Below are 25,976 nucleotides of genomic sequence, written 5' to 3'. Positions count from 1 at the left end.
CTCATAATCTTCATAACTTATTGACTAAAAAGTACATATTTCTTAGTTTGGCATTTAGGTGTGTTTTTTTTTCAGATTCTGATCTCAGACTACCTTTCCGGTTTCTCTTGCAGGAACAGTCTTTACTATTCTTGCTGTTCTTCAAGAATTCTGCCTTATTAGCATGCTTCGCCTTTATGAATTCTACCCATTCTTCTAGGCTTATCTCAAGCATGGCCTCTTTGTAGGGCTATTTTTTGCTCTATATTGATGATTCTTTTCTCTCCACTTAGTCAATAGACAGTTAATAATTGTTAAGTGAATGTCTGACCTACTAGGTGTTAGCGATATAATGACGAATGTGGTCCTTATCCATAATGAGCTTACTGCCTGCTATTTATTCTTTCGAATACTCACTTAACATGTACCCAACTATGGAAGGTAGTAATACTGAGCCAGTGCCTAGCACAGCCTCTAGCCTACTCGTTCATAGTCTCAAGTGTTGAATTTGAAGTATTTTTTCATCATCAAATAAATAAATAGTTAAGAGATAGCAGCTGCTGTCTTTAGCTTTGACTTGTTTGTTTCTTCCTCAAAATTTAATTTCCTAGCATTAACTTTGACAGTAGTGCCAATCAGCAAAAAGGTGTCAAGAGCATCTTTTCCTCTGACTGCTTGAATCTCACAGCATTGGAGGTGATACCATATTTTCACTAGTAAATGGCAACATAAGTTATCTCTAGATCTTATCAAGTTGTCCAGAAGAGAATGTTCCTGACTTGCATTATGTGTGGATTTATGGAGTATATTAAATGTTTTACATAATCTATTGTATTTTACAAAAGAGTGACTAGCACCCAGTAACCTGGAGCCATTCTTCAGGTAAAGGTGATAATCTTCTGACATCAGTACTAATTGTACTAATACTTTATTTACAGGTGTTTTTCCAGAGAGCAAAGCCCTAAGGACTGGATCTCCCTGTGCCTACTTCATGATCAGGAATTCCAGTTAATAATTTATAAAGAAACAATTGTTGTGTGCCATTCACACTGGTCTTTTTAACACTGCTTTGAGCTTATTGCAGTATATGCATTGGGATTTTTCTGTAAAATGGGTGTAATTTTCCCTAAATTACTGGTATGTGACAACTAGAGAAGTTGCTTGCATGCCAATTCAAATCGTTCTATATAAAAATGCTGTTATAAGATACAGCAGTTATCCTAGTACCTTTTTTTTTTAACTTGAAAATTTAAGTCCTTTATAAAGACCATAGCAGGAAAACAGTGTACTTTTTTTTTAATTGCTGAATATAAAATGTTTGAAAATTTAAATTTTCTTTTATGTGTGCAGACTCATCAAATATGGGGGAAATACAACAAATCAAAACTAATTTTTTGTAGATAGCCATTACATTTCTTTAAACCGTTTCAATGCCAATGTGTATTCTACAAAAGAGAATGGTTTCATAAATTAACTGATTGAAGAGTAGGTGCTGGTGTTATACATTTTTTATAAAAAAAAAGGAAATAAATTTTACGTAGTGAAATCTACTGAGTCTTCTTTGGAATTATTATAAATACTGGAGTCTTATTTTCTCATCTCTCCCTGATTTCCCATTTAAAGGATTGCACATATAAGTGTATGGATGATTTATTTAATTATGCTCCTAAAAGATTACATGTGACTTAGTTCTATTAAATAATTCAGAATCCTTTTTTTAAGTGAACTAGAAAAAGCCTGTGTCAGTATGTTGATAGAATTAAAAATCTAATATTTTCCATCTTACTAGATTTACTTAGGGCACAATATACCTATGTGTTTATGATGCTTGTAAGTAGTAGCTGCCCGTTTAGTTCCCCTGCCTTCCCCCATTTTTATTCATGACTATGCAGGAAACCAAGAAGACAAATAATATCAGTAGTAGTATTGGAAAATTAAGAAACAGTGGACAAAACTGAGCAGCACACTTACTATAGCCATCATTTAAGTTTAAATTTTAAAAGCCCAAGTAAGGTTTTAGGGTGGTTGAGGGTTTTTTTTAACCTTTGGCCCATGTGGTCCCTAGAGGTTTCATGGATGGGCTTCAGTGGTCTTCTAAATTCCCTAAAATTGTATTCAAAATTTTGCACATAAATCTTTTCCTGGTGTTAATTCCAGAAGAGATTATAAATATTTTCCTTACATCATAGAATAAAGGTACTAAACTAAGTTGACAGTTAATTATAAAAATAGATCAGTGGAATGTATATTATACAGTCAGCCCTCTGTAGGTGCAGGTTCCACATCCATAGTTTCAACCAACCTTAGATCAAAAATACTTGGGAAAAAAAACTTCCAGAAAGCTCCAAAAAGCAAAACTTGAATTTGTTGCACTTGGGAACCATTTACGTAGCATTTACGTCGTGTTAGGTATTGTAAGTATTCTAGAGATAATTTAAAGTATATGGGAGGATGTGCGTGGATTACATGCAAATACTATGCTATTTTACATAAGAAATGAGCATCCAAGGATTTTGGTATCTGTGGAGGTCCTGGAACCAGTTCCCTGTGGATACTGAGGGATGACTGTACTTAAATAAAAATGGTTTTAAAAATAGATGAGTGAGAGCTAATTGTTTCTTTTACAGTGGGAGAGATCATTGCATCTATTGCAGTGATCTTTGAACTAATTGTCCAAAGTATACTGAATTGCATAGCATAGTAGTTAAGAGCTTAGACAGGCTCAGGATCCAGATTAAGTAGGTTCAAATAGCAGTGCTGCCAGTAATTGGTTTCAGAACCTTGAGCAGGTTAAATAACTTCTCCCTGCCCCAGTTTCCCCATCTGTAAAGTGGGGGAAATAATGATAACTACCTCATAACTAAGAATTCAGTAAGTTGAACATGAAAAGAGCTTACTACAGCATCTGCAAATGAAGGCTTGATAATAGCTATTGTTATTGTACTGTTTATTCCGTGTATGTAAAGGCAACACCTCCTTTTCCCCTGGTTCTTCAAAGCCCTTCAGGAGATTAACAAGTTTTCAGAGCTAAGAGAAATCAAAACGTGGGAATTAAGAGTCTGTAACAGAAATTAAAACTTCATGTTATCTAATCATGTGTAATAATTCCCACCTTCCTTCCCTGAAGTTGCCTAGCACACTTTACTTAGGGAGTACCATAGCAATTAGGAAACTGTTCCACCATGAATTACCTTCTCTGTATTGTTCTTAGTCTCCAAAAGCAAACACCCAAATAATCGTCTCAAGGGTGAATCTCATCTGTTAACAGCCTCATTGAGGCAGTAAGACTGCGCGATTTGTATGACTTAACTATGGAACTACAAGAGTTTTATGAGGCCTGGTATAGTTCTGTGCCTAACAGTTTATTAAAATCTTAAATACTAATATTAATTGGTTCACAAATGGCTTGATCTTTAAGAAAATGTATTTCAATGTTCCTCACTCATGTGGTAAACATGTGAATCAAGGCCTTCAGCTAATCACATTTTCTCCCATTCACCTTTGAGATGTGAGTTATAAGGAACTTGGACAGGTTCTCTTCTTGGCATTAGATAGGGGACAACTAAAATTGGTGGGAATGTAAGCAGTGAATAGATTGTTGTTACAGTAGAATGATTCCATCACTTAAACATTGTTTAAAGGTTTAATGAATTCCTTTGTAACAAGCATTACAGTGGTCTTATCTCCACTGTATATAAGATACGTGATTAAACAGGCTTACAGAGTTTTTTTTAAAAATGACTTAAAGTCAGTATTTGGCAGGGAGAGCTGGGACTGCAACCCTAAGTCTATTCCATTCAAAAGCCTCTGCTCTTAACCACTCTGCCATAGCTTCCTATTTCACTGCCGGCTCCTATAGTTCTCATCTGGGAAGAACTCCCTCCTTCCGCCTCCCTCACTCAGAAATTTAGCCCTTATCTGCAGAGGTCTCTTCGGCCTCTCCGCCTCTCGTTACGCTGAGAAAGGCTGCAGTTCTGTCAGTGGGCAACAAGGATCACTCGGGAATAGCTGCTTGAAATCCTAGCGGCACGAATACTGCAGGGGACCTGATTTTAGTCCCTAGATTCTCCAGTATTGCCATTTTCCAAAATACCGTATAAAAAGAGGGAATTAAATGAGCTTATTTACATTAACAATCTCACGTCCGAATTACTCGCAGCCGATAATCTGGCTCCCCTGCAGCCAATGTGGTCTTTAAGATACATACGAATCTATCCCTGCAGAGTATGATCCTCCAGCGATGTCCCCTCATGTGTCCAGCATTCTGCACACCCGTGATTATTTGCATGTTTGTAATCACCCGTCCACCGTCTGTCCCACTATCACCTCACTCCGCCTTTGGCTGTCGGGGACGGGGCGGGATTCGCAGTTGGAATCTGAATCCTTGCGCTCACTGCGCAGGGCTCTCCGGCTTCACCCTCAGAATAAGAGGGGACAGGCAGAGGGTGTGGACGAGGTCCAAACGCCCCACAGCCTCTCGGCCCCTCGCCACAGAAGCCTCGGAGAGCCGGGCGAGGGAGGAGCGTTGGCAGCAGAGGCCGAGGCCCAGATCGGTGCGCCGGAAGTGCGCACGCGCATCCGTACCCGCACGCCGGCCGTCGGTCACGTGACCCCCGGCCCGTGCTCGCGAAGCCGGAAGTGGCCTGAGGCACAAGGAGGCCGCGGGAGCCCGCTGGCGGTGGCGCGGCGGAGACCGGGCGAGGTAAGCGGGGCGGGCGGGGGCGGAGAGGCCGAAGGCGCGTGGGGCACGGGCTGCTGAGCCGGGCACGGCCCTCACGGAGCGCTCCCACCCCCAGTGGGAAACTGGGATGCTGAGTCAGGGCGGGGGCGGGGCGGGCAACCGGAGGAGCACAGCGGGACCCCAGGCCGAGCCCTCCCCGACTCTGGTTGGGCTGACACCGCCTCCCGGGTGTCCGGGGCGTGCGAAGCCGGCCGGAATGGTCGCGCGGGCCCGTCCCCTGCGTCTGGACTCCTCGTCCTACGGCCGGCTGTCTGACCCGGACCCTCCCTGGTCTGGTGGCGCTGGGCAACCGAGAAAGAGGATGTGTCTGTTACCGGGGTTGGGCCCTGGCCGCCGGGACAGGCGGATGCCCCTTTCCCTTGGAGTTAGGCTGGCCGCTTTCTACCCCTCTTTCCGAGCGTGGACGCTATTGGCAGTGTTTAAATCGTTTGATTTTTTTTCAGACGATTAAAAAGAGACGTGTTTTAGTGAAGCGGGGGTTGACTCGCCGGAAGCCAGAAGCCAAAGACGTTTTTAATGTACACACGTATAATGCAAATGCCCAAACCTTTCCTTTGGGACGTAGCTTATGAGTGTAATTTCCAATCCGTTTCCCAGGCATTTTTAGTAGGTGGCCTCAGAACAAGTTCTACCCAGTAATTGTCAAATGCATAACCAAAGACCAACTTTTTTCCCTGAAGAACGCTGAATATAATATCTGTTTAATAAACGATTCACTTAGTGGTAGGGTTTGGAAATCCTGGAACTTTGTCCATATGCAGCGTCACCAAGCCTGTTTTCATCTATGGACAGATGGTAACTTTCATTTTGGACAGCATAAGGAAGTAGACTTAAGGCAGGATTACCAGTCTCATACTTGTTGAGTGCCTGCCTATATTGTGTCCAAATTTTGGAATGATTTATATAGCAAGTACTTTCTGGGTGTGCTGAGTCACGTTTTAGTATTCGGTTATTGTGGGGTTATTGGAAGATAATTTCAAAAGACATTTCCCAGATCATTGTGACACCATAGTTTAATTTCTGCATATAGAGAGCAGATATCTTAGCTGATAAATGTGTTTTATATTACCCACTAGGTATAGATAGATACTTACTGATATTATTTGCCAGTTATAGTTATCTCAAGCAACAGTTACATTAATGAGCAAAGCTTTTCATATTGAGAAGTATTTGAAAATATTATTGAAAAGATATTTGAGAAGTTTATTATTATCTCAGTAGCTGACAAATGTGTATTTCATATTTTGAAAAAGGAATCGTATTTTTATTGCTTATTTCCAATAAGTTGCTGTATGTAAAATTCCCTTATCTGAATTAGATGGGTGGTAAAATTATATACATCTCTCTGAGTATATCAAAGATTGGTGAAATTTGGACCCCTGGCCATTCTTTGTGTACTTAACCCTACTTGGAATATTGGCAGTCGTTAATTCATCACTGAATACCTAGTCCATTCTAACTTACTATGAAGGGAGAGCAAGATCTGTTTTGATTCAGCCTGACGTTACATCAGGTTTAAGGTGGCATGGTGGCACAAGTGTTTATGCTATTTAGCATACCTCATTTTTATTCCAACATGGAGCTCAAATATTTACAATATACTTTTACAGCTTTTCAATATTGAAGGACAAGCCTGGGGTGGTGCTTTTTTTTTTAATAGACTTTATTTTTTAGAGCAGTTTCAAGTTCACAGCAAAATTGAGCAGAAGGTGCAGAGGTTTTCCATATACCTCCTGCCCCCATACATGCTGAGCCTCCCCTTGCTTATTTTTTAACACTTGCTAATACACATTCAGTATGTGTATATTTATATACTTGGAGGTCGAAGAAACTATCCTTAAGTTAATTTCAAAATTTATTGCTGAAAGGTCACCTTTGCTTCCTGATTGTCATGCTTTGTGTAGGTGAAGTTTTAAGTTATAGAAGTGTTAGGCCATGGCAACAGTTGTTTTCATTAGTGTTGCCCTGCCCTGGAAGGAAATAAAGTAATTTTTTTCTATATTTCTGTTGTATTTTACCTTATTACTTTATTTTAAAACACTTTATAATATGATTTATCATTGATTAATCTTTCAAAACATTTTAAGGAGGTAAATGGCCAATATCACTCTCATTGACAGACAAAATTAGAAGGGAAGTTGATGTTTTTTCAGCCCTGTGAATAAGTGAATTAAATTGAATATATAAGATGTTATTGGTTGATGTTTTTTCAGAGCTCATGCAGCATTTTAGTCTTTAATATTGCTGGAAAGTTAGATTTTTTTGGACTGTTTATGCACTTTGATTTAGTAATAAATAATAGGTGATCTTTCTTGAGAGTAAAAATAGCTAACATTTGTTTCTTAAATGTATTATTCCCTGAAAACAAACATGCAATTTTTTTTTTCTTTTCTCTTAGTATAACAAGAGGATCACCTAACCACGCCGAGATGCAGAGCACTTCTAATCATCTGTGGCTTTTATCTGATATTTTAGGCCAAGGAGCTACTGCAAATGTCTTTCGTGGAAGACATAAGGTTGGTACAGAGAATACTGTGAAAGCACCATATATGTAGTTTTCTGAGACGCACACTTGTACTAAAGTGAGACTTGGTGGTTTTGATTAATTTGTCTAGAGAGAGTATCTGTTTTTGTGGTTGCTTAAGGTATAGCTTGTGTCAGAGGCAGTAATATCTACCCAGTGGTGGCAGAGGTCATGTGTTGGGGAATGGAGAAAAACAGAAGGTTGTTTGAAAAAAGGAACTGGGGAAGATTAGTGTTGTGCCGTTTGTTTTTTTCCTCGACCTAATCCTCCTACGTGAGTGAGTGATCTCACTGACCGAGTTCAGTGCAGCAGTGATTTGGGTTAGGAGGTAATAGAGGGAGGCATGGTGAGGAGCAGATGGGTATTTTTGAGGGAAACCCACAGATGATTCTGCTGTGCTGTAGTAAGGCTTCATGCCCCCAGAGTAAAACATTCTACAAAGTAGATTGGAGTAAAGTGAGGTTATCATCAAGGAGCCCAGGTTTAAAAGACTATATATCCCGGTAATCAGAACTTGTTAGTGCAAGTGAGAATAAAATAAAAGGGCTAATCCCAGAGGCATTTCAAGAACCAAAAGGACTTTGTGTCAGATTCTATATTGGAGGATGAAGGAAAAGGTAATTAAAGTCATTTAAAATGAAGAGATTTAAGATCATTTAAGTTTCTCTTCTGGGAAGGAAGCTGGAAAAGTAATGGAATAAAAACATCCTTTTATAATGCAAATAATCATTCACTAGTTTTTCAGCACTGTGAATTCAGCACAGGAGCTCTAAACATTTTAGGAAGGAGGAGTTTCCTTATATTTTTCTGTAACCTTGAGACCACCAGTCAGTTCTGTCTGTGGCAATGAGATGAACATTCATAGATGCATGCTGTTTCCGCTGGCTCTTAGAGAGTGAATCGGAAGTAGTGTCGTACAGTTTTTAGCTTTTTTTCACCTCCAATTCTAGCATTGTCCGCAGCTTCCAGTCCTTGGTCAGATTCATAGTGATCAGCCTTGGATATTCCTGTCCTAGAAATTGTTTTTGTTTTGTGCACGGTGCCAAGAAGAGAAAACGGGTGGCGTGGCACCTCTGGGTTTAGCAGTGAGACGCACCTGACCGTCTGTGTTCCTGTGACCCTGGTTAACTTAACAGACTTTAGTAATCACTTGGTATGTGTCAGACACTATGATGGACCTAGTGATTTGAGCTACAGATAATGTGCTGTACCTGCCCACGAAGCGTGTTGGATTTAGTAGCAAGGTGGTATTGGAAGGAACGTAAATTAGAAACTGATGGAGTGACAGGTAGTCAGTAGTGATAGGAATTGAGGGAGGCATAAAGTGCCTGGCACTAGTAAATATCTCACATTTTCTGATCCTCTTTCCTTACGTAGCTATCCAGTGTCCTTCATGTAAGTGCCTACACTTAGCAGGCACTCTGTAAATGCTTGTTGACTGAAAGAATAAATGAATGAATGAGGACAGAGTAGACTACTGTCCTGAAGTTCTTCTTCAAAGGAAGTAAAACTGTTCTTTATCCACTATAGTTTGAAAGCTTCAAATAAGGATTTGAGAGGCATAAGAACTGACTTAAAATATTGCTAACACCCAGTTTAGTATTCAGTCCCTAGCAGTCTTCCCTGGGATGTGTTTTGAGAAACCATGTTTGTTCTCAGTGACATCAATTTCAAGGGTTTAGGACTATACCCCCCAAATCCTGCTTGCCCTTAATAACTGTTTGTTTAAGCATCTTTAACTATATTAGCTAAACCCTTTTATGTTACTGCTCAGAGTGACCCGGTCCCTAAGTTTACTATTTGTTATTCAAAGTATATTACTTACTTAATCTCTCTCTTTTTCATTAATTTGCCTTGAGCTGCTACTGTGTCTGGACGAGTGTATATGTGTGTGATAACTGAGGTGAAGTTAAAGGGGAGAGAGCTGTAGGAAGGACATGTTGACCTGCACGTTGTATATATATGTACACGTGCATCTCTAAATATTATTCATCATGCTTTGACTTAGAGACAGTGACCGGTAGGTGACTGTGCAGTTGAATAGAGGGACAATGGGACATTCCCACACATATCCCAGTGATCTCACAGGTATGATGTAGACTACAAAAGGCGGGAAAATACTGGCCTGGGTCATAGTGGGTACATTGCAACATTGTGTTCTTTTCCCTGCTTGCTCCTCTGTTAGGATTCTTCTGATTTCAGACTAAGTTTGAGACAGTTGTCCTCAAGAAAAATCTCTCTGTTGCGTGGTATAGATTTGGCAGTGTCCTTACCCTGGCTGATCAAATGGGAAAACAGTGTAGTTGAGCTCTAGTTAAGTTGTTCCATTTTCATACTGTCTGAAAACAGTCAACGGGTCTTCTCCTCTGGAAAGAATATATGGATATTTGGTGTGGGGGGAGCGGGGGAGAGAGTGGGGAGTGATCACATAACACAGGTGGTGGTCTCCAAAGAGGGATCTTGAAGAGTGAGACTGTGATGCAGCTAAATGGTTTTAAGAAGAAGATTATGAAATTCTGAGGTGATGGCTGTAGGTGGTGAATCTGTGTGAGAAGCTGTAGAGAGGGCTTCAAAGCAGGAAGAGCACAGAGGTCCTAAAAGACAGAGACCCATGAAACATCTTTAGGCAGGGCATGCTCACAGGAGAAACGAATAGTCTCTCCACTAACTCCAGGCAAGTTCAACCTTGGATTGTGGGAAAAGTAAGCTTAAATTCAGAGAATCTGGCCTGAGTGGCTGGAAAGAGGTGGGAGGGTCTGGAAGAGAGCCTCAAAGAAAGGTTAATTAAATGAAGACCATGACAATGTAATGTTTACCTGAAATTTAGCATGTATTTTGTACCTCTAGGATTCCCTCCCAACTATGGCTGCATTGTAATTCTGTGTTTAATCTACTTCAGTATGCCATGAGAGAGTGAGAGTTGGGGTGCTGCCGGAGCTTTGGTAGAGGAAAGGAAGTGTCTTTGATCCTTTAGAAATGATCTGCTAAGCAACAATCTGCCCTAGTCCTCTAGGTGAAGTTGCAGAAGGTTACCCAAGGCAGCAGTGGTGCAGTCCAATGAGGATGGTCTGCTTTAACCTTGTTCTCAAATCCCAGCCCCCCCGCCACATACATACACATTCTGTCCAGCTAGGGAATCTTTTTTTTTGTGGTACGCGGGCCTCTCACTGTTGTGGCCTCTCCCGTTGCGGAGCACAGGCTCCAGACACACAGGCTCAGCAGCCATGGCTCACGGGCCCAGCTGCTCTGCGGCATGTGGGATCTTCCCGGACCGGGACATGAACCTGTGTCCCCTGCATCGGCAGGCGGACTCTCAACCACTGCGCCACCAGGGAAGCCCCCAGCTAGGGAATCTTAAAGTTAGTTGCCTTACTTTGAGATTCTTACTAAAAATTGCATATGTGGAATATAATTTTTAATCTTTCATTTCCTACTTTGATTAGTTTAAAATTGTTAGGCCCTGGAGAAACCCTTGTGAGTTTCACTTTCTATTTCTTATTCAAAATACACATTCACATTTGGTACTGTTAGAGCTCTTCTATGTAAATGACTATCTTTGCCACGTGTATCATAAGGAAGCTTTATGATATGAAATACATAAATAAAGGAAGCTTTATTTATATATATATAAATATATAGAGAGAGAGGAAGCTTTATTTTATAAAATGAAAAAAAAATAGCCTTTTCTACATTCCAAAGCATTCAATTTGAAAGAAATACTGAACAGTTGATTGATTTATTTCAGCTTAAAATAAAAAGGTCAGGAGTCGTAGTACAAATTACCTAATGCTTAAAAATATTCAGGGTGTTCTATAAAAAAGATAAATTGCTGTATCTAGTGCTAATGGTACCTTTTGTATCTTTTTTATAATATTATAAATAAATAAAACCTTTCTCTCTTTTTCTTAGAAAACTGGTGACTTATTTGCTATCAAAGTATTTAATAACATAAGCTTTCTTCGTCCAGTGGATGTTCAAATGAGAGAATTTGAAGTGTTAAAAAAACTCAATCACAAAAATATTGTCAAATTATTTGCTATTGAAGAGGAGGTAAGTAGCCAAGCTTTAATTAACGGTGTCATGTTTATTGTAGTTATTATGATTCGGGAGAAATAATCTAATATAAAAATCGTTTTATAAACAGTGGCCTTTTTAATGGTGAAAATTAGGGCTCATACCACCAAATATTTATTCTCAAAGATTCTTGAGTAGCTATAACAATGGAAATGAAGTCTTATGGAATCAGAAAAAGTATATAAGAAATAAAAGAATATAGAATATGGTTACTGGTATTATTACTAAAAACAAAAGCTAAAGTTAAATTGACATAATTATATAAGGATCAAGGAGAAAGTCAAACAATTCAAAGAAGGCTTTATAAAAAATAAAAATCCTTGGAATCCAGAGAGTGATATATAAAGTCCAGTTGTAAAAGACAGAATTGATTTTAGTGGGGAACAGTGAAAATAAAAATGTCATTAGAAAAATATAAATCCTGTTAGTGTGGGTAATCAATAAAATTACACCTTTTGAAAAACAGTTTGGCAGCTTATACTCCTCATACCAGTGATTTCTTTCTTTTTTTTTTTTTTTGTGGTATGCGGGCCTCTCACTGTTGTGGCCTCTCCCATTGCGGAGCACAGGCTCAGAACACGCAGGCTCAGCGGCCATGGCTCACGGGCCCAGCCGCTCCGCGGCATGTGGGATCTTCCTGGACCGGGTCACGAACCCATGTCCCCTGCATCAGCAGGCGGACTCTCGACCACTGTGCCACCAGGGAAGCCCCAGTGATTTCATTTTTAGTGATTACTTCTTAGGAAGTAATCAGAAGTGTAAATTATAATTTTATGCACAAAAATGTTCATTGCTGCCCTGTTTATAATAAAGAATGGTTAAATAAGTTAGAATGTTTGGCTAGTCACCCAGAGTTAGCTACACTCGAGGTTAAGAGCATAGCCCTCCAGACTGCCAAGTCTATTCGAAACTTCTGATGCAAGCTGCGGAGGAGTTTGGCAAACCATGCAGGTAGATACAGAAGTCCCCACCAGACTGCACATTGAGACACGAGCTGCAGGTTCAGGAGTCACCAGGGCTATCTTCCCTTAAGACCAACTGGCTACCCATTCGGGGCTTCCCATGACTGCCCTCAGATTTGATAATTTGCTAGAATGTTGAATGACTCACAGAACTCAGGTAAGCACTGTACAGTTGATTCTTGAACAGCACAGGTTTGAGCTGCCTGGGTCCACTTAAAAATGTGCGTTTTTTCCACTAAATATGTACTACAGTACTACACAATCCGAGGTTGATTGAATCTGTAGGTACGGAACCACAGATACAGTAAAGTTATGCGTAGATTTTCGACTGTGCAGAGGGTCAGCGCCCCAACCCCTGCTTTGTTCAAGGGTCAACTGTACTTACATTATAATTTATATTTTAGTATAGCAAAAAGATATAAATCAGAACTAGCCAAAGGAAGAGATCCATAGGGCCATAGGGCAGAATATAGGAGGGTTCCAAACATGAATCTTCCTTGTCCTCAGGGATACATTATCCTCTTGGCATTGATGTATGGCAATACGCACAGAGTATTGCCAACCCTGGAAGCTCACCTGAGCCTTTGGTGTGCAAAGTTTTTATTGGGGCTCAATCACATACTGCCTGCATGGCTGACCTGTAGTCAGCCCTTCCCATAGGTTCTGATAATACTTTTAGCCTCCATTTCCTCTGGAAGTTGGAACGGATGTGCATGTCCAAAATCCCCATCATAAATCACATTGTTAGACTGTCACATGGCCAAAACCCACAGACAGAGACACTTCTAGCAGATAGGACATTCTAGAAGCCTAGCATATCACCTCCCAGTAGCCAAGGGCAATGACCGGACCTCTCTGGCTAAAATTAATTCTTTACTACACAGTGGTTAAGCAGTAATAAAGAGAGATATTTAACAAATTTCAATCACCTGGGAGCATGCTTGTGTATAATGTTCTGTGAGAAAATCAGTATTAAAAATATATATGCAGTGTGATCTTTTTCTTTTTTTAATTTTTTAAATTTATTTATTTATTTATTTATTTATCTTGGGCTGTGTTGGGTCTTCATTTCTGTGCAAGGGCTTTCTCTAGTTGTGGCAAGCGGGGGCCACTCTTCATCGCGGTGTGCAGGCCTCTCACTATCGGGGCCTCTCTTGTTGTGGAGCATAGGCTCCAGACGCGCAGGCTCAGTAGTTGTGGCTCACGGGCCCAGTTGCTCCGCGGCATGTGGGATCTTCCCAGACCAGGGCTCGAACCCGTGTCCCTTGCATTAGCAGGCAGATTCTCAACCACTGCACCACCACGGAAGCCCTGCAGTGTGATCTTGATATATACAGTACGGTATACAAAGTGTTAATGTGTCTGTAATAAGATTTGATACATAGAAAAAAGACTGAAAGGAAACACACCAAAATATTAACATAATTATCTCTGGGTGCTGGGATTATGGGTATTTCTCAAATTTTCAATTCATCAGCATTCAATTATTTCATTTTTTCAAAACAACAGTTTTTTTAAACATTTCTTTTATACTACTCAATCGTAGAGAAATTTAAAATATTTTATGGGTATATATTGGGGATATGTAGAAAGAATTATAAAAGGAAGGAAGAATTAAAAGTTGGAGATGAATACTGGATTTAAGTCTCATTCATATTTTTGAGTTTCTGAAATGAGCACGTATCTTATAATCAATGTGTATTTGTAATTTGGTAATACTTCTTTTTCTCTATAAAGCTGTTATTAAATTGATGATGTATCTTATATTCAGTGGTACATTAAAATTAAGGTTTAAAACAAATCAGCAGCTCAGATTCATATGAGCAGACTAGAACTTTGCTGCAAGAGGACGACTCAACTATTCTGCCACCTATTTATTTTTAAGGCTAGAACTCTGGGAACTCCTTGGCAGTCCAGTGGTTAGGACTTCACGCTTCCCCTGTAGGGGGCACGGGTTCGATCTCTGGTCGGGGAACTAAGATCCCGCAGGCTGCAAGGCGTGGCCAAAAAAAAGTCTAGAACTCCATTCTTTGAAGTAAAAGTGCTTGTCACAGGAAGAATTTCAAGTTTAAGAGATTTGTTAGAAGAACTAATATCCTAAATAAATGTACGTTATGAATTAGAAATTAAACATAATTTTGAAAGAATCATTATAACATTGTAGCAGTGATTTTCTAATTAGACTTGCTGTGGTTTGTCTTCAAAGACAAACCCAGTTTTTTTTTTTTAAATTTATTTATTTTTGGCTGCGTTGGGTCTTTGTTGCTGTGTGCGGGCTTTCTCTAGTTGCGGCGATCAGGGGCTACCTTTTGTTGCGGTGTGTGGGCTTCTCATTGCGGTGGCTTTTCTTGTTGCAGAGCACAGGCTCTAGGAGCACGGGCTTCAGTAGTTGTGGCATGCAGCCTCAGCAGTTGTGGCTTGTGGGCTGTAGAGCACAGTCTCAGTAGTTGTGGTGCACGGTCTTAGTTGCTCTGTGGCATGTGGGATTTTCCCGGACCAGGGCTCGAACCCGTGTCCCCTGCATTGGCAGATTCTTAACCACTGCACCACCAGGGAAGCCTGACAAATCCAATTTTAATATGAATTTAGAAGATGTTAATTCTCATCTGTACAGTCAACAAATATTTAACAAACCCCAGGTAAAAAGCAATTTAAACTGCCTTCATTATTGTAGTAAATCCAACTTTTAAATGAAATCAGGTAAGTATTGGCATATAATAAAAATTTATTTTTTATATTGAGCCCCAATCAGTGATTTTTTTTTTCAGGTAACAACGAGACATAAAGTACTTATTATGGAATTTTGTCCATGTGGAAGTTTATACACTGTTTTAGAAGAACCATGTAATGCCTATGGACTACCAGAGTCTGAATTTTTAATTGTTTTGCGAGATGTGGGTATGTTTGTTTATTTATATGATTATATATGTGTGTATATATAACTTAATGACATAAGAATTTTAAAAAATAAATTTCTTACATTCAAAGCCAAAGACCTTTATGGAGTGCTTTCTTAGATATGACACCAAAAGCGCAAGTACAAAAAGAAAAAAGATAGATAAGTTTCATCAACATTAAAAACTTTTGTGTTTCCAAGGACAACATCAAGTAAAAAGACAACCCATAAAATGAGAGAAAATATTTGCAAACCGTACATCTGATGAGGAATTTTTATCCCAGCAAAACAATAAAAAGACAACCCAATTTAAAAATGGGCAAAGGATTTGATAGACATTTCTCCAAACAAGATATACAAATGGCCAGCAAGTATATAGAAAGGTCATTAGTTGTTAGAGAAATACCAGTCAAAACAATTAAGAGCTGCCACTACACACCCACTAGGATGGCTAAAATCAAGAAGACAAAACAGAACCAAGTGTTGACGAGGCTGTGGAGAAATTGAACCCCTCATATACTGTTGGTGGTGGTGTAAAAATGTGCAGCCTCTTTGGACAACAGTCTGACAGTTCCTCAAAAGGTTAAGCAGAATTACCATATGACTTAGCAATTCCGCTAGTAGGTATTTATCTAAAAGAATTTAAAATCCACACAAAAACTTGTACCAGTATTTATAATAACCAAAAAAAAAAGGAAGTAGCCCAGTATCCATCAACTGATGAATAGGTAAACAAAATGTGGTATATCCATACAATGGAATATTATTTGTTCATTACAAGAGTGAAGTAGTGATACATGCTATAATATGGATATAACCTGAAAAATGCTTAGTGAAAAATGCCAGACACAAAAGGCCACAATATTTGTATGATTCCGTTTACGTGAAATGTCTGGAATAGGCAGATCCATAGAGAGAGAAAGCAGAGTAATGGTCAGGGCCTTGAGGGGAGGGTGGAGTCGAGGAGTGACTGCTAATAGACGTGGGGTTCTTTTTGGCATAATGGAAGTGTTCTGAAATTGGTGGTGACGGTTGTACACGCTGTGACTCTTAACTACTTTAAAAAATGAGTTTTATGGTATGTAAATTTTATCTCAACAAAGCTGTTATTAAAAAATATATATGGCAACCAAAGGGAATAATATCTTCTTGGAAAGAAATGAATCAATATTCGAAGAATAGGAAAAGCCCAGTGATAAAGTATGAGGTTAGTGGGAATTCTTGAACTTGACACTGGAAGCAGTAGAGACTGCTTAGGTGAGGGTAAAATGAAAAAGAAGCAATATATGCTACAGCCTAGTAAATCAAATAGAAGTTATAGATGATTGATGCCTTCCTAAGTATACTGGTAGTTCTGAGCTTTCATAATTGATTGTTGATACCCCTAAGCTTATTTTTATATGTCATGCTTGGACATTCATCTGTCAGCTGTCAAACAAATGTTTCAGACTATCACTCTGTGACATTGCATGTCAGTTAGCCCAAACAGCTTAATTTCAGCAGTTTTGCCACCTTTGTCCTTAAAAAAAAAAAAGAAAGAAAAGAAAATGGCATTTTTAGAAGAGCACTAAGCATATGAGAAATATATTTTTGTGGAAACAAGTCTGACACTTTGCCTCCTTCTATTACTTTTTTTTTTACTATATTATGTATTGAGTCCAGTTTACTCTTTTGTGGAATTTTTTTCCCAAGGTAAAAATGTAAAATTGTGGTGAAAGATTATCTTTCTTGGGAATCTTCATTCTTAAGTTTAAGCAGATGGCCCACAGGTGTATAACCAAAAGTAATTCTGGAGGTCATAGGCTTAAGACTGTTGTGTTCCATTTTCTTGATAGTGTTTAAGAGAGATTGGACTCTTCCTTAGACCATATTGGTCCTTATCATTCTAAAACTCCTCATTACTCAAACATGGAGTACAAAATATAAGTATAGTCTGTTACTTCTTTGATTAAAATGACTTTGGACCAACTTATGTAAAAACTTACACTGAGTGAAAATGAATTAATGTTAATTAGTGAGTCTGATGCACACATACATATGCATAGATACCTACATTATGATTTCCTGTGTTTTATATTTATTGTTGAAGTGGGTGGAATGAATCATCTCCGAGAAAATGGCATAGTTCACCGTGATATTAAGCCAGGAAATATCATGCGTGTAATAGGGGAAGACGGACAGTCTGTGTACAAACTCACAGATTTTGGTGCAGCTAGAGAATTAGAAGATGATGAGCAGTTTGTTTCTCTGTATGGCACAGAAGAATATTTGGTAAGTCATGTATCACTAATAATTTTATTTAAAGAAGTTGGATATATTGTAAATATGGATAATTGGTCAACCAGTTCACTATGAAATGTCAACTTTTATGGCAAAAATTAAATTTTCTATTTTAATGAATATGGTTTGTAATGAGGTATTAAATATCGGTTTCTCGGGGGTTATTTCTGTTAAAAATTCTTACAAGTTTTATAATAATCTTAAATAATTTTACTAATGTTATTCATCTATATTAAAAGAAAGAACTGTCTGTACACTCCAGAAACATCTAACTAGTAAAGGCTTCCTTATTTGGAACAGAGCAGTTAATACATTACAAGCTTGTTATAGTACTCTTCCCTGTAGAGGAAACTTCATTATAATTCTGAAGCAGAAGATTCTCTTCAGGGAGGTTGGTTATTGAAAGACAAAAAGAATAGTTGTTAGAAACACACATAAAATTGAATGCCTCTAAAAGATCTAATTTGAAATGCTAGAAAACTAGAAAAGCTCTGTGGTTGAAACAGATTATGTAGATGTGTTTGTGTGAAGTTAGTAAACATTTGAAACACTTAAGAAAAGACACTGAAAAATAAGTATATTTAACTTGTAATCAGGAAGTTTATAATATACAGCTATCACTAATTGCTCATGGCTCTGGGTTTTGTTTTAAAAGTCTTAGAATCTGTGACTTTTTTTCCAACTGGATTCTGCCATTGTAATCTTATAACATGAATAAAGTCTACCTGGCCCCATAGCTTTATTCAGATTATACTAAGTCTGGCATGAATTAAGATGTCTTATTCTATCAATATATCTCCCCAAATTAATCTGTTATATTTTGATAGTCTTTATTAAGAATACCTAAAAATGGATTACATTCATCCAACAGTTATTTAGGTACCAGGCACTGTTCTAGGAACTGGGACTTCTGCGATGAACCAAATGTACATGATTTCTGCTCTTATGGAACCCACAATCTAGTGAGGACAACAGACAAGTAAATAAGATAAATTCAGATAATTAAAGTGTTGGAAATACAATATTAGGTAATAAAATAGTGACTAGCAGGAGGAAGATAGCTGGGGGAAGCCTCCTTTCAGTCCTAAGTGAACTGACACTTAAATGATAAAAAGAAGCAAGCCATGCAGAGATTTGGGGGAAAAGCATTACAAGCAACTGCAAAGGCCTAGAAATAAGAATGACCTTGGATGTTTGAGAAACAGGGAGGATGACAGAATAGCTGCAATTTAGTGAGTGAAGAGGCAGGTGGTAGGAGTTGGAATTGGAGAAGTAAGCAGAAGGCAGCCGGAGCATACAGGCTAGTGGTTTCTACCGTGTATGATCGCCCCCTTTTTATAATAAATGTTTTACAATGTTCTTTTCAGTATCTTAAAAAGAAATTCTTAGATAATATAATCACCTGCATACCTAATTAAAAGAATAGCATAGTATCTTAATAATAATATAAAGGAAAATATAATAAAAATCATAGATAGTTAATATGTAAAAGTTTAGGAACACCTTCACTGGCAGAAAACGTAAGTAATCAGACGCTTTCACCTGTATGTAATAACACCTCCAGTGCACGTGCAGTGATAACTTGTATGTTGTATTGGTGAGTCACATATCACAGGTGTTGTGTTGTCACTGACATGATTTTCCAAAGCAGTGAATAATTCTTGATAAAGTTTCTAACTAAACAAAGTAGATTTACATGTACTGCATTCCTGTAGCTGCAAAAATACTTTGTTTACTTTATGTACAAAAATACATTGTTTATATATAAAACAAACTGAGATCATTATAAACCTCTTTCCTGCACAAATATCTGGCAAGATATTCAAAAGTCATGCAGGATGTCAGAAGCTTATTTTTCAGAACTGTTTTGTATTTGACAGGATGTCTCTCATCTCTGGTCTCTGCCCACTAAATACCAGTAGCCCTTCCCAGTTACTGTGATAACCAAAAAAACCAAACAGCAGTACAGTACTAGCGTTCATGAGGTTGATCCCTATTACCAACTGTCAGTCTTTCACATATTCTCCTAGGACCACAGGTTAGCTTTTGCCTCTAACAGACTTTTAAAATGGAAAGAACGAAACATTTAAACATTATTTAAATTATTAAATAAATTTACTCCAAGTGCATGCTGTTCTCTTGGCTAAAATTTTACTCGGATCTATTTTTCCTATTTCAGATTATGCCCAGCCCTGTTTTCTAATACAGTACACCACAGTTATAAAATGAGACACATAATGGCCTGAAGCTCAGCAATCTAGAAATATTTATGTATTTAAATGCAAACTTTTCTCATTTTGGAATTCCCAGACCAGATGTTGAATCTTCTCCTTTTTGTGTGTTAAAGACCAAAGGAAACAGCAGCATTTTTTCTTCTGCCATTTTTAATATGATGGCTATCTTAATAATATCTGAGAACTTGCAGTAGGTTTGTCCTTATGCTCCTATCTCAGATGCAGACGCCCAGGCCCAGTAATACTGATCCCTACACAAGTACAAGTAGCACATTTGAGACAGTGCCACTGGGCACAGATACGTCAGACCAGCATGTGTCAGGCCACAATCAGTCCGTCACTGCCCAGGGAAGGCCTTCCAGCTGTACCAATTAGGCAGTGTATTATTGCACCGTTTGAGGAGGTCCCCCTTTGTCTCCTTCTAGAATCGCTGTATCTCCTCTTCCCAGGTTGGCGGCCTCATGTTCCAGAAGATATCAGGCATGTCCAGGTACTCTTGGCCTCTTCACAGCACCTTGATACACTAAGTACTGGCTGCTGGGTCAAAGGTCTGGCCAGCGCTTCTTTGGCCAGTAGTTGCTTTAGGTGCTCTGCCACAGAACCAGCAAGACCACTCAGCCCCCATGTGTCTGGTAGGCATGTTGGGACACTCACTTAAGCTCCTCATGCTTATCATCTCTTCTGATTTCTCATTAAAATGTATTTCCCAAAAGAGTCCCACCCATCCCCCCAAAAAAAAATAATCCAGGGCTTGTGACCCTTTGAGAGTCAGATTCATAAACTGCATCATTTAGAAACACCCTCCCATCACTGTTATCTGCATGGATTCCCAGTCCCTTGGGTCACTGCCAAATACCACAATGTCGTAAGGCATTGTTTTCGTTTGGCATCATTTGGGAGATGACTCTACTTTGATCGAGAGTACACTCTTGCAGCTTTATCTTCGAAAAATCTTTTAAGTTCCAGCGCATAACTAACATAAAGACAAATGTCACGAGGCTAAGCATGTATGACCTCTGGTTGTCCTCTGCAGAGCTTAATGTCCATCACAGTCTCTGTCTGGATCTGTAAGCTCCTAAGCCATGCCCTATAAGTTCCACCTGTTCTCCACAACTGTATCATAGTGTATTCTGTGCTTAAGGACGTGTGTTTAACATCAGACCAGCTACTTGTCTCAGTTGCTGTATCCCCCAGTGTACCTAATCAGGCTAGTCCTCCGAATTAATTCTAGAAAATTAAATTTTCATCTCAGAGCCTATATGACTTGCTCAGCTGGATTGCATGTGAGAGATGAGGGAGAGGAGTCAAGGCTGCCTGATATGTTTTGGGTATGAGCGACTGGGTAGATGATGGTACCATTTACTTAAAGGATAAAGATTAGAAGGAAACAGGTTTGAGTCGGAAGACCAAGGATCTATTTCGGATACCTTAAATTTAAGCTACCTTTTAGACATTCAAGAAAACAGTAGGATATATGAATCCAGAGCCCAGGACAAGAGATAGTTTGGGGAGTTAAAGGATATAGGTAATATTTAATGCCATAGGCTTGAATGGGAGATGAGGAAATAAGGCAGTTGTAAGTGTGGACAGCTATTTTGAGTTTTGCTATGGAGGGAAGCAGAGATTTGGGTGATAGCTACAAGGGGATGTAGGGTCTATTTACGGTTTTTTTTTAAAATGGGAGATATTAAAGCATGTGTGTACGCTGAAAGGAATGATCCATACGAAGGGAAATTGATGCATAAAATAAAAGTGGTAGTTACAGGAATTGATTTCTAGAATCGGTGAGATGATATGATGGGCCCCACAACACAGATGGAAAAGTTAGCCTTTGATAGGAGCAGTTCCATTATAACTGGAAAGTAGGCTTAGCTCTGGACACAGATTCAGGTAGGTTGGTATTTGGTAACAGACATAAGGGAGAGTTGATCTCTGATTTCTTCCATTTCCTCATTGAATTATGAAGTGAGGTCATGAAAATTGAGGGTCGAAGGAGACGGTGTTGGAGGTTTGAGGAGAACGGGCAAGATGTGAAATAGCCTTTTCAGATTGGGAAAGTGAAATAATTAGGAAAATATAATAGAATTTCCAGGCATCATTGAATACCCATTTTTGTGTAATGTATTATAGAACACAAGTTAGTAGCTTTTTCTTTTCTTTTTAAAGCATCCTGATATGTATGAGAGAGCAGTGCTGAGAAAAGATCATCAGAAGAAATATGGAGCGACTGTTGATCTTTGGAGCATTGGAGTAACATTTTACCATGCAGCTACTGGATCACTGCCATTTAGACCGTTTGAAGGGCCGCGTAGGAATAAGGAAGTGATGTAAGTGGTTTCTCCATCTAAAATTAGAAATAATTTTTTAAATGTATCTCTATCTTATTTTGTTTCATCATGTTAGAGGGGTACGCTACTGAAAATTGATCTAGCCATCATTTCTGATATTTTAAGCTATTTGGTTTTTTAATAAGAATGCAGCCTTATCAGAGTGTATAGGCATACTGTTTCATACCGTGTTTAACTGTCTTATGTACAAAGCATAAATGGCATCCAGTCTTTGATCCATATTAAAAATATACTGCTTTCTGGAGTTTATTTCAGTGCACTGTATATTTAGTTTTCTGTGTCCTTATCAGGTTTTTTCCTCCATGTAACCCAAAAAAAAATAGAACTTCTGTGGAGTACTAGAACCATTACTGGATCAAAAAGAAATACAGGGGCTTCCCTGGTGGCGTAGTGGTTGGGAGTCCACCTGCCGATGCGGGGAACGTGGGTTCGTGCCCCAGTCCTGGGGGTCCCGCATGCCTGCGGAGCGGCTGGGCCCGTGGGCCATGGCCACTGGGCCTGCGCGTCCGGAGCCTGTGCTCCGCGGCGGGAGGGGACGCAGCAGTGAGGGGCCCGCGTACCGCCAAAAAAAAAAAAAAAAATACGGTTCTTACCCTGAACTGACCTGATTTCTTTAACCATTTCAAAAATAACGTTTAATGTAATATTACATTTTTTTCGTGTTGCAGTTTCAGTCCAAAGCCTGAATGCATTTTACTAGTACATTTTACATTTATGTACTGACATAATTATTAGGAAATAATTACTGTGTACAGAGTCACTACTGTAAACCAAATAATGGAAGAAAAGAGGGATGGATTTTTAGATGTGAAATTTATTATAAAATTCATCCATACATTGGCCACACTTTTTATGTTAAAAGAAATCAGTGAATGACCTTGCCTTATGAGAAACAGCCAACCTATGTACACATAAAACTATGAGGTTATGATTGTTTGGTTTAGTGAAGTAACTCATTTGACAGCCTAACATGTTCAACCATTCTTTTAGATCTTAACATTTCTCTCAGAACTTTATATATATGTTTGACCCTGCCCTTTATAAGCAAACATGATAAAGTAATAATCACAACTGTAAATATACAATCTTTTATCTAATCTCAGAAAATTAGTAGAAGCATATTTTCTCTTTTGTTTGCGGAAGTAAACCAGTTCAACTGGTAACGATGACTTTTGCTAAAACCTGGGTATCTAAATGTTTTCTAGCAAGGACAGTACAAATTCATGGGAAGAAGTTATCCATTACTGTACTGATGATTTTGGTATAGCATCATCTTGAGAGTGCTTTACAGCAGGTGTCCTTTTTATAAAATCTCCTCATTAATGAAGGCTAAGAGTCAATTTCTGTTTTTCCTCATTAAACATAAAGTGTGTCCAACAATTAATCATGTTTTTATTGTCATAGGTGTTTTAAAACAGTATCAGCATGTCTTGCTCCCCTAAAAATAGATTAAATAAAAGTGTGATGCTCCCTAATAAAGGAAACATGACTTATAAGCAACTAGGAATACCTGATGATTTTATCTGACCACCATGTGGGCAGATAATACCATTAGAAGAATTTTTTTGTTTATTTGCACAGAAACTCAACTGTTCATGAATACTGATGCTAATGATTGTTCAGAAGCGCTTAAAGAAGTAATAATGACTGTTTTACTTTACTATTGAGTGATGTATTCATCTCACATTATAGCCATGATGATCCCTCAGCATCTCATTTACATGTTAATAAATGTATTTGTATATGGATCTTAACAAAATTAGTTAAGTTTTTTCAAGAATTTATAAGCGTTACCTTGATTAAGAATTCTGTCATTCATTCTATTCACTTCTCTTTTCTTGCATTAATCTCACATATCTCTGCTTATTTCTCCACAATCAAATGGTTCTCACATGAATGCAACTTATTTTTCACATTAATTTCCTTCTTCTCTGAAAAATCTCTTAAGGCAGAAATCCTGGCTGCCTCTACTGAAGAAGCAGCAAGCGGTCCAAATCAGTTGTACTGGTTTCTTCTGCTCTTTTAAAAGAATATATTAATTTGCTCAGAGCACATTTATGTAGACATTAAACAAACCAAAAAAATTATGCCAGAAATAATATTTATAAACTTATGTAAGATTCTGCTGTGTTATGATTTACATTTTCATCTGGAAGGCATGAACCTTGTTTTCCTCTCCTACTTTATGGTTTTGTTTTGGAAAGTGCTGACACCTGAAAGGCTGCCTTGCCTCTATCATTATTAGTATTCTCTAGCTTCCCATCCATCTCTTTCTTTAAGTCATCTTTATTTTTGTTACCTTCCTCGAGAAGCAGATTAAGTTTTAACTTTTAATTTTGGTACACACATCTATTCCTATATGTGTATATATGTTTTCAATATGCAAAAATTTTCTGTTACTGTGCTATGTGTAGTTTTATCTTTTTTTTTTTAAAGAAAGCTATTGTTCATTCTCCAGTAATTTCATGGTCCAGTTGACTGTGCCTTTGGATAATCTGGGTAAGAGGGATTAGATGCTTTTTTTATGGTCTAGAGATATTCTGTAACATAACTTTTTTTGTGTTTGCTCAATTTTTTCAGATGGAAAAATTAATATTTTTGTTGTGAACATCAAGATGCTGTTTTATGGCACTGTGAGAACCCAAATGAAAATTAATTATGGCATAAGTAAAGTAATCGTACAGCCACTATTCTACTTCAGTCAGTCAGATTCAAAGTATTTTGATTGTTTTATGGATCCTGTGAACATCAATCACAAAGTTTCGTCTAGTAGATAATTGTAGGTGCAACTGAGGAAATATTTTTGCAAAGCCCATTGATAGGCTATGCAGTAACAAGCTACTTATTTTAATCTGCTTTTATTCCCCCCAAGGTATAAAATAATTACTGGAAAGCCTTCTGGTGCAATATCTGGAGTACAGAAAGCAGAAAATGGACCAATTGACTGGAGTGGAGACATGCCCGTTTCTTGTAGTCTTTCTCGGTAAGTATAGTGTACCCAGTTCTCTTTTGCACTTTGGTGTTTGGAATCTTTGTTGACTAAAGTCACAAATATTTAAGCATAGTTTTGTTTTGTTTTGTTTAATGTTTCAGTAGATATTATTAAACCATATGCCTTGATTCGTGATTTTCATCTTTGGCAATATAAAGATCGATTTGGGTCTATGTAAATAATTTTGCCAGATCTCTTTTAGGACATAGAGTGTACATACATCTTTGAGATTGCTAATCACTGGTCTTGGAATTGTGTGCTATGTGGGGATCCAGCTAAGGACCTTGGTATCTCTTGTGCTGACCTTCATAATGACATAGCACAAATAGTGGCACAGATAGGAATAACTAGAGTTCTAAAAAACAAACACTCAAGAAGTTTGATATTTTCCTCATTTTCAAAAAGTAATCATATTGTTCAAAAGGTGAGAAATAACAGTTTTCGGGACTTCCCTAGCGGCACAGTGGTTAAGAATCCACCTGCCAATGCAGGGGACACGGGTTTGAGCCCTGGTCTGGGAAGATCCCACATGCTGCGGAGCAACTAAGCCCATGCACCACAACTACTGAAGCCCGCGCACCTAGAGCCAGCCCATGCTCCACAACAAGAGAAGCCACCGCAATGAGAAGCCCATGCACTGCAACGAAGAGTAGCCCCCACGAGCCGCAGTTAGAGAAAGCCCGCACACAGCAACAAAGACCCAACGCAGCCATAAATTAATTGATTAATTAATTAAATTTTTAAAAAAGAAAGAAAAACAGTTTTCTACTACTTTTTCCAGCATTTCAAATGTTCATATAGGTCTTACTTATTATGGCAGCCAGAACTCAAATTATATATGAATCCTGTTATCACAAAGAGAGATTTAAGGTAAAAGAAATTAAAAGTAGAGGGTAAATTTTTTTTCTGTTGCTATATCTTTTTTTTTGAAGTATATTTGATTTAC

The 25,976-nt window shown here is 38.4% G+C and overlaps 2 protein-coding genes across 8 annotated transcripts in view; both read left to right on the top strand.

Moving 5' to 3' along the window:
• Positions 1-1,529, top strand: part of XPOT (exportin for tRNA) — a 38,176-nt gene extending 36,647 nt beyond the window's left edge. For all 6 annotated transcript variants that reach the window (XM_060165615.1, XM_060165613.1, XM_060165611.1 and 3 more), the window contains one exon: positions 918-1,529. Coding sequence is in view for 1 of the 6 variants with exons in the window: in XM_060165612.1 (XP_060021595.1) it covers positions 918-944 (27 nt within the window). In the remaining 5 variants the exon portion in view is untranslated. The remainder of the gene's footprint in view (positions 1-917) is intronic.
• A 3,038-nt stretch (positions 1,530-4,567) lies between these two features.
• TBK1 (TANK binding kinase 1) overlaps positions 4,568-25,976 on the top strand; it is a 40,570-nt gene continuing 19,161 nt past the window's right edge. Inside the window, exons 1-7 of one of the 2 annotated variants that reach the window (XM_060165605.1) lie at positions 4,568-4,681; positions 7,119-7,236; positions 11,154-11,294; positions 15,049-15,178; positions 17,266-17,447; positions 21,857-22,017; positions 24,911-25,021. In XM_060165605.1, the coding sequence (XP_060021588.1) occupies positions 7,150-7,236; positions 11,154-11,294; positions 15,049-15,178; positions 17,266-17,447; positions 21,857-22,017; positions 24,911-25,021 (812 nt within the window). In that variant the 5' untranslated portion in view covers positions 4,568-4,681; positions 7,119-7,149. Of the gene's footprint in view, positions 4,682-7,118; positions 7,237-11,153; positions 11,295-15,048; positions 15,179-17,265; positions 17,448-20,115; positions 20,181-21,856; positions 22,018-24,910; positions 25,022-25,976 lie in introns of those variants that run through there. The other variant, XM_060165606.1, reaches the window with a different exon arrangement.

The sequence above is a fragment of the Lagenorhynchus albirostris genome, chromosome 11 (assembly GCF_949774975.1).
Source record: "Lagenorhynchus albirostris chromosome 11, mLagAlb1.1, whole genome shotgun sequence".
Classification (NCBI taxonomy): Eukaryota; Metazoa; Chordata; class Mammalia; order Artiodactyla; family Delphinidae; genus Lagenorhynchus; species Lagenorhynchus albirostris.
Note: the sequence above shows the minus strand (reverse complement) of the source record. Positions and strands in the feature narration are given on the sequence as shown.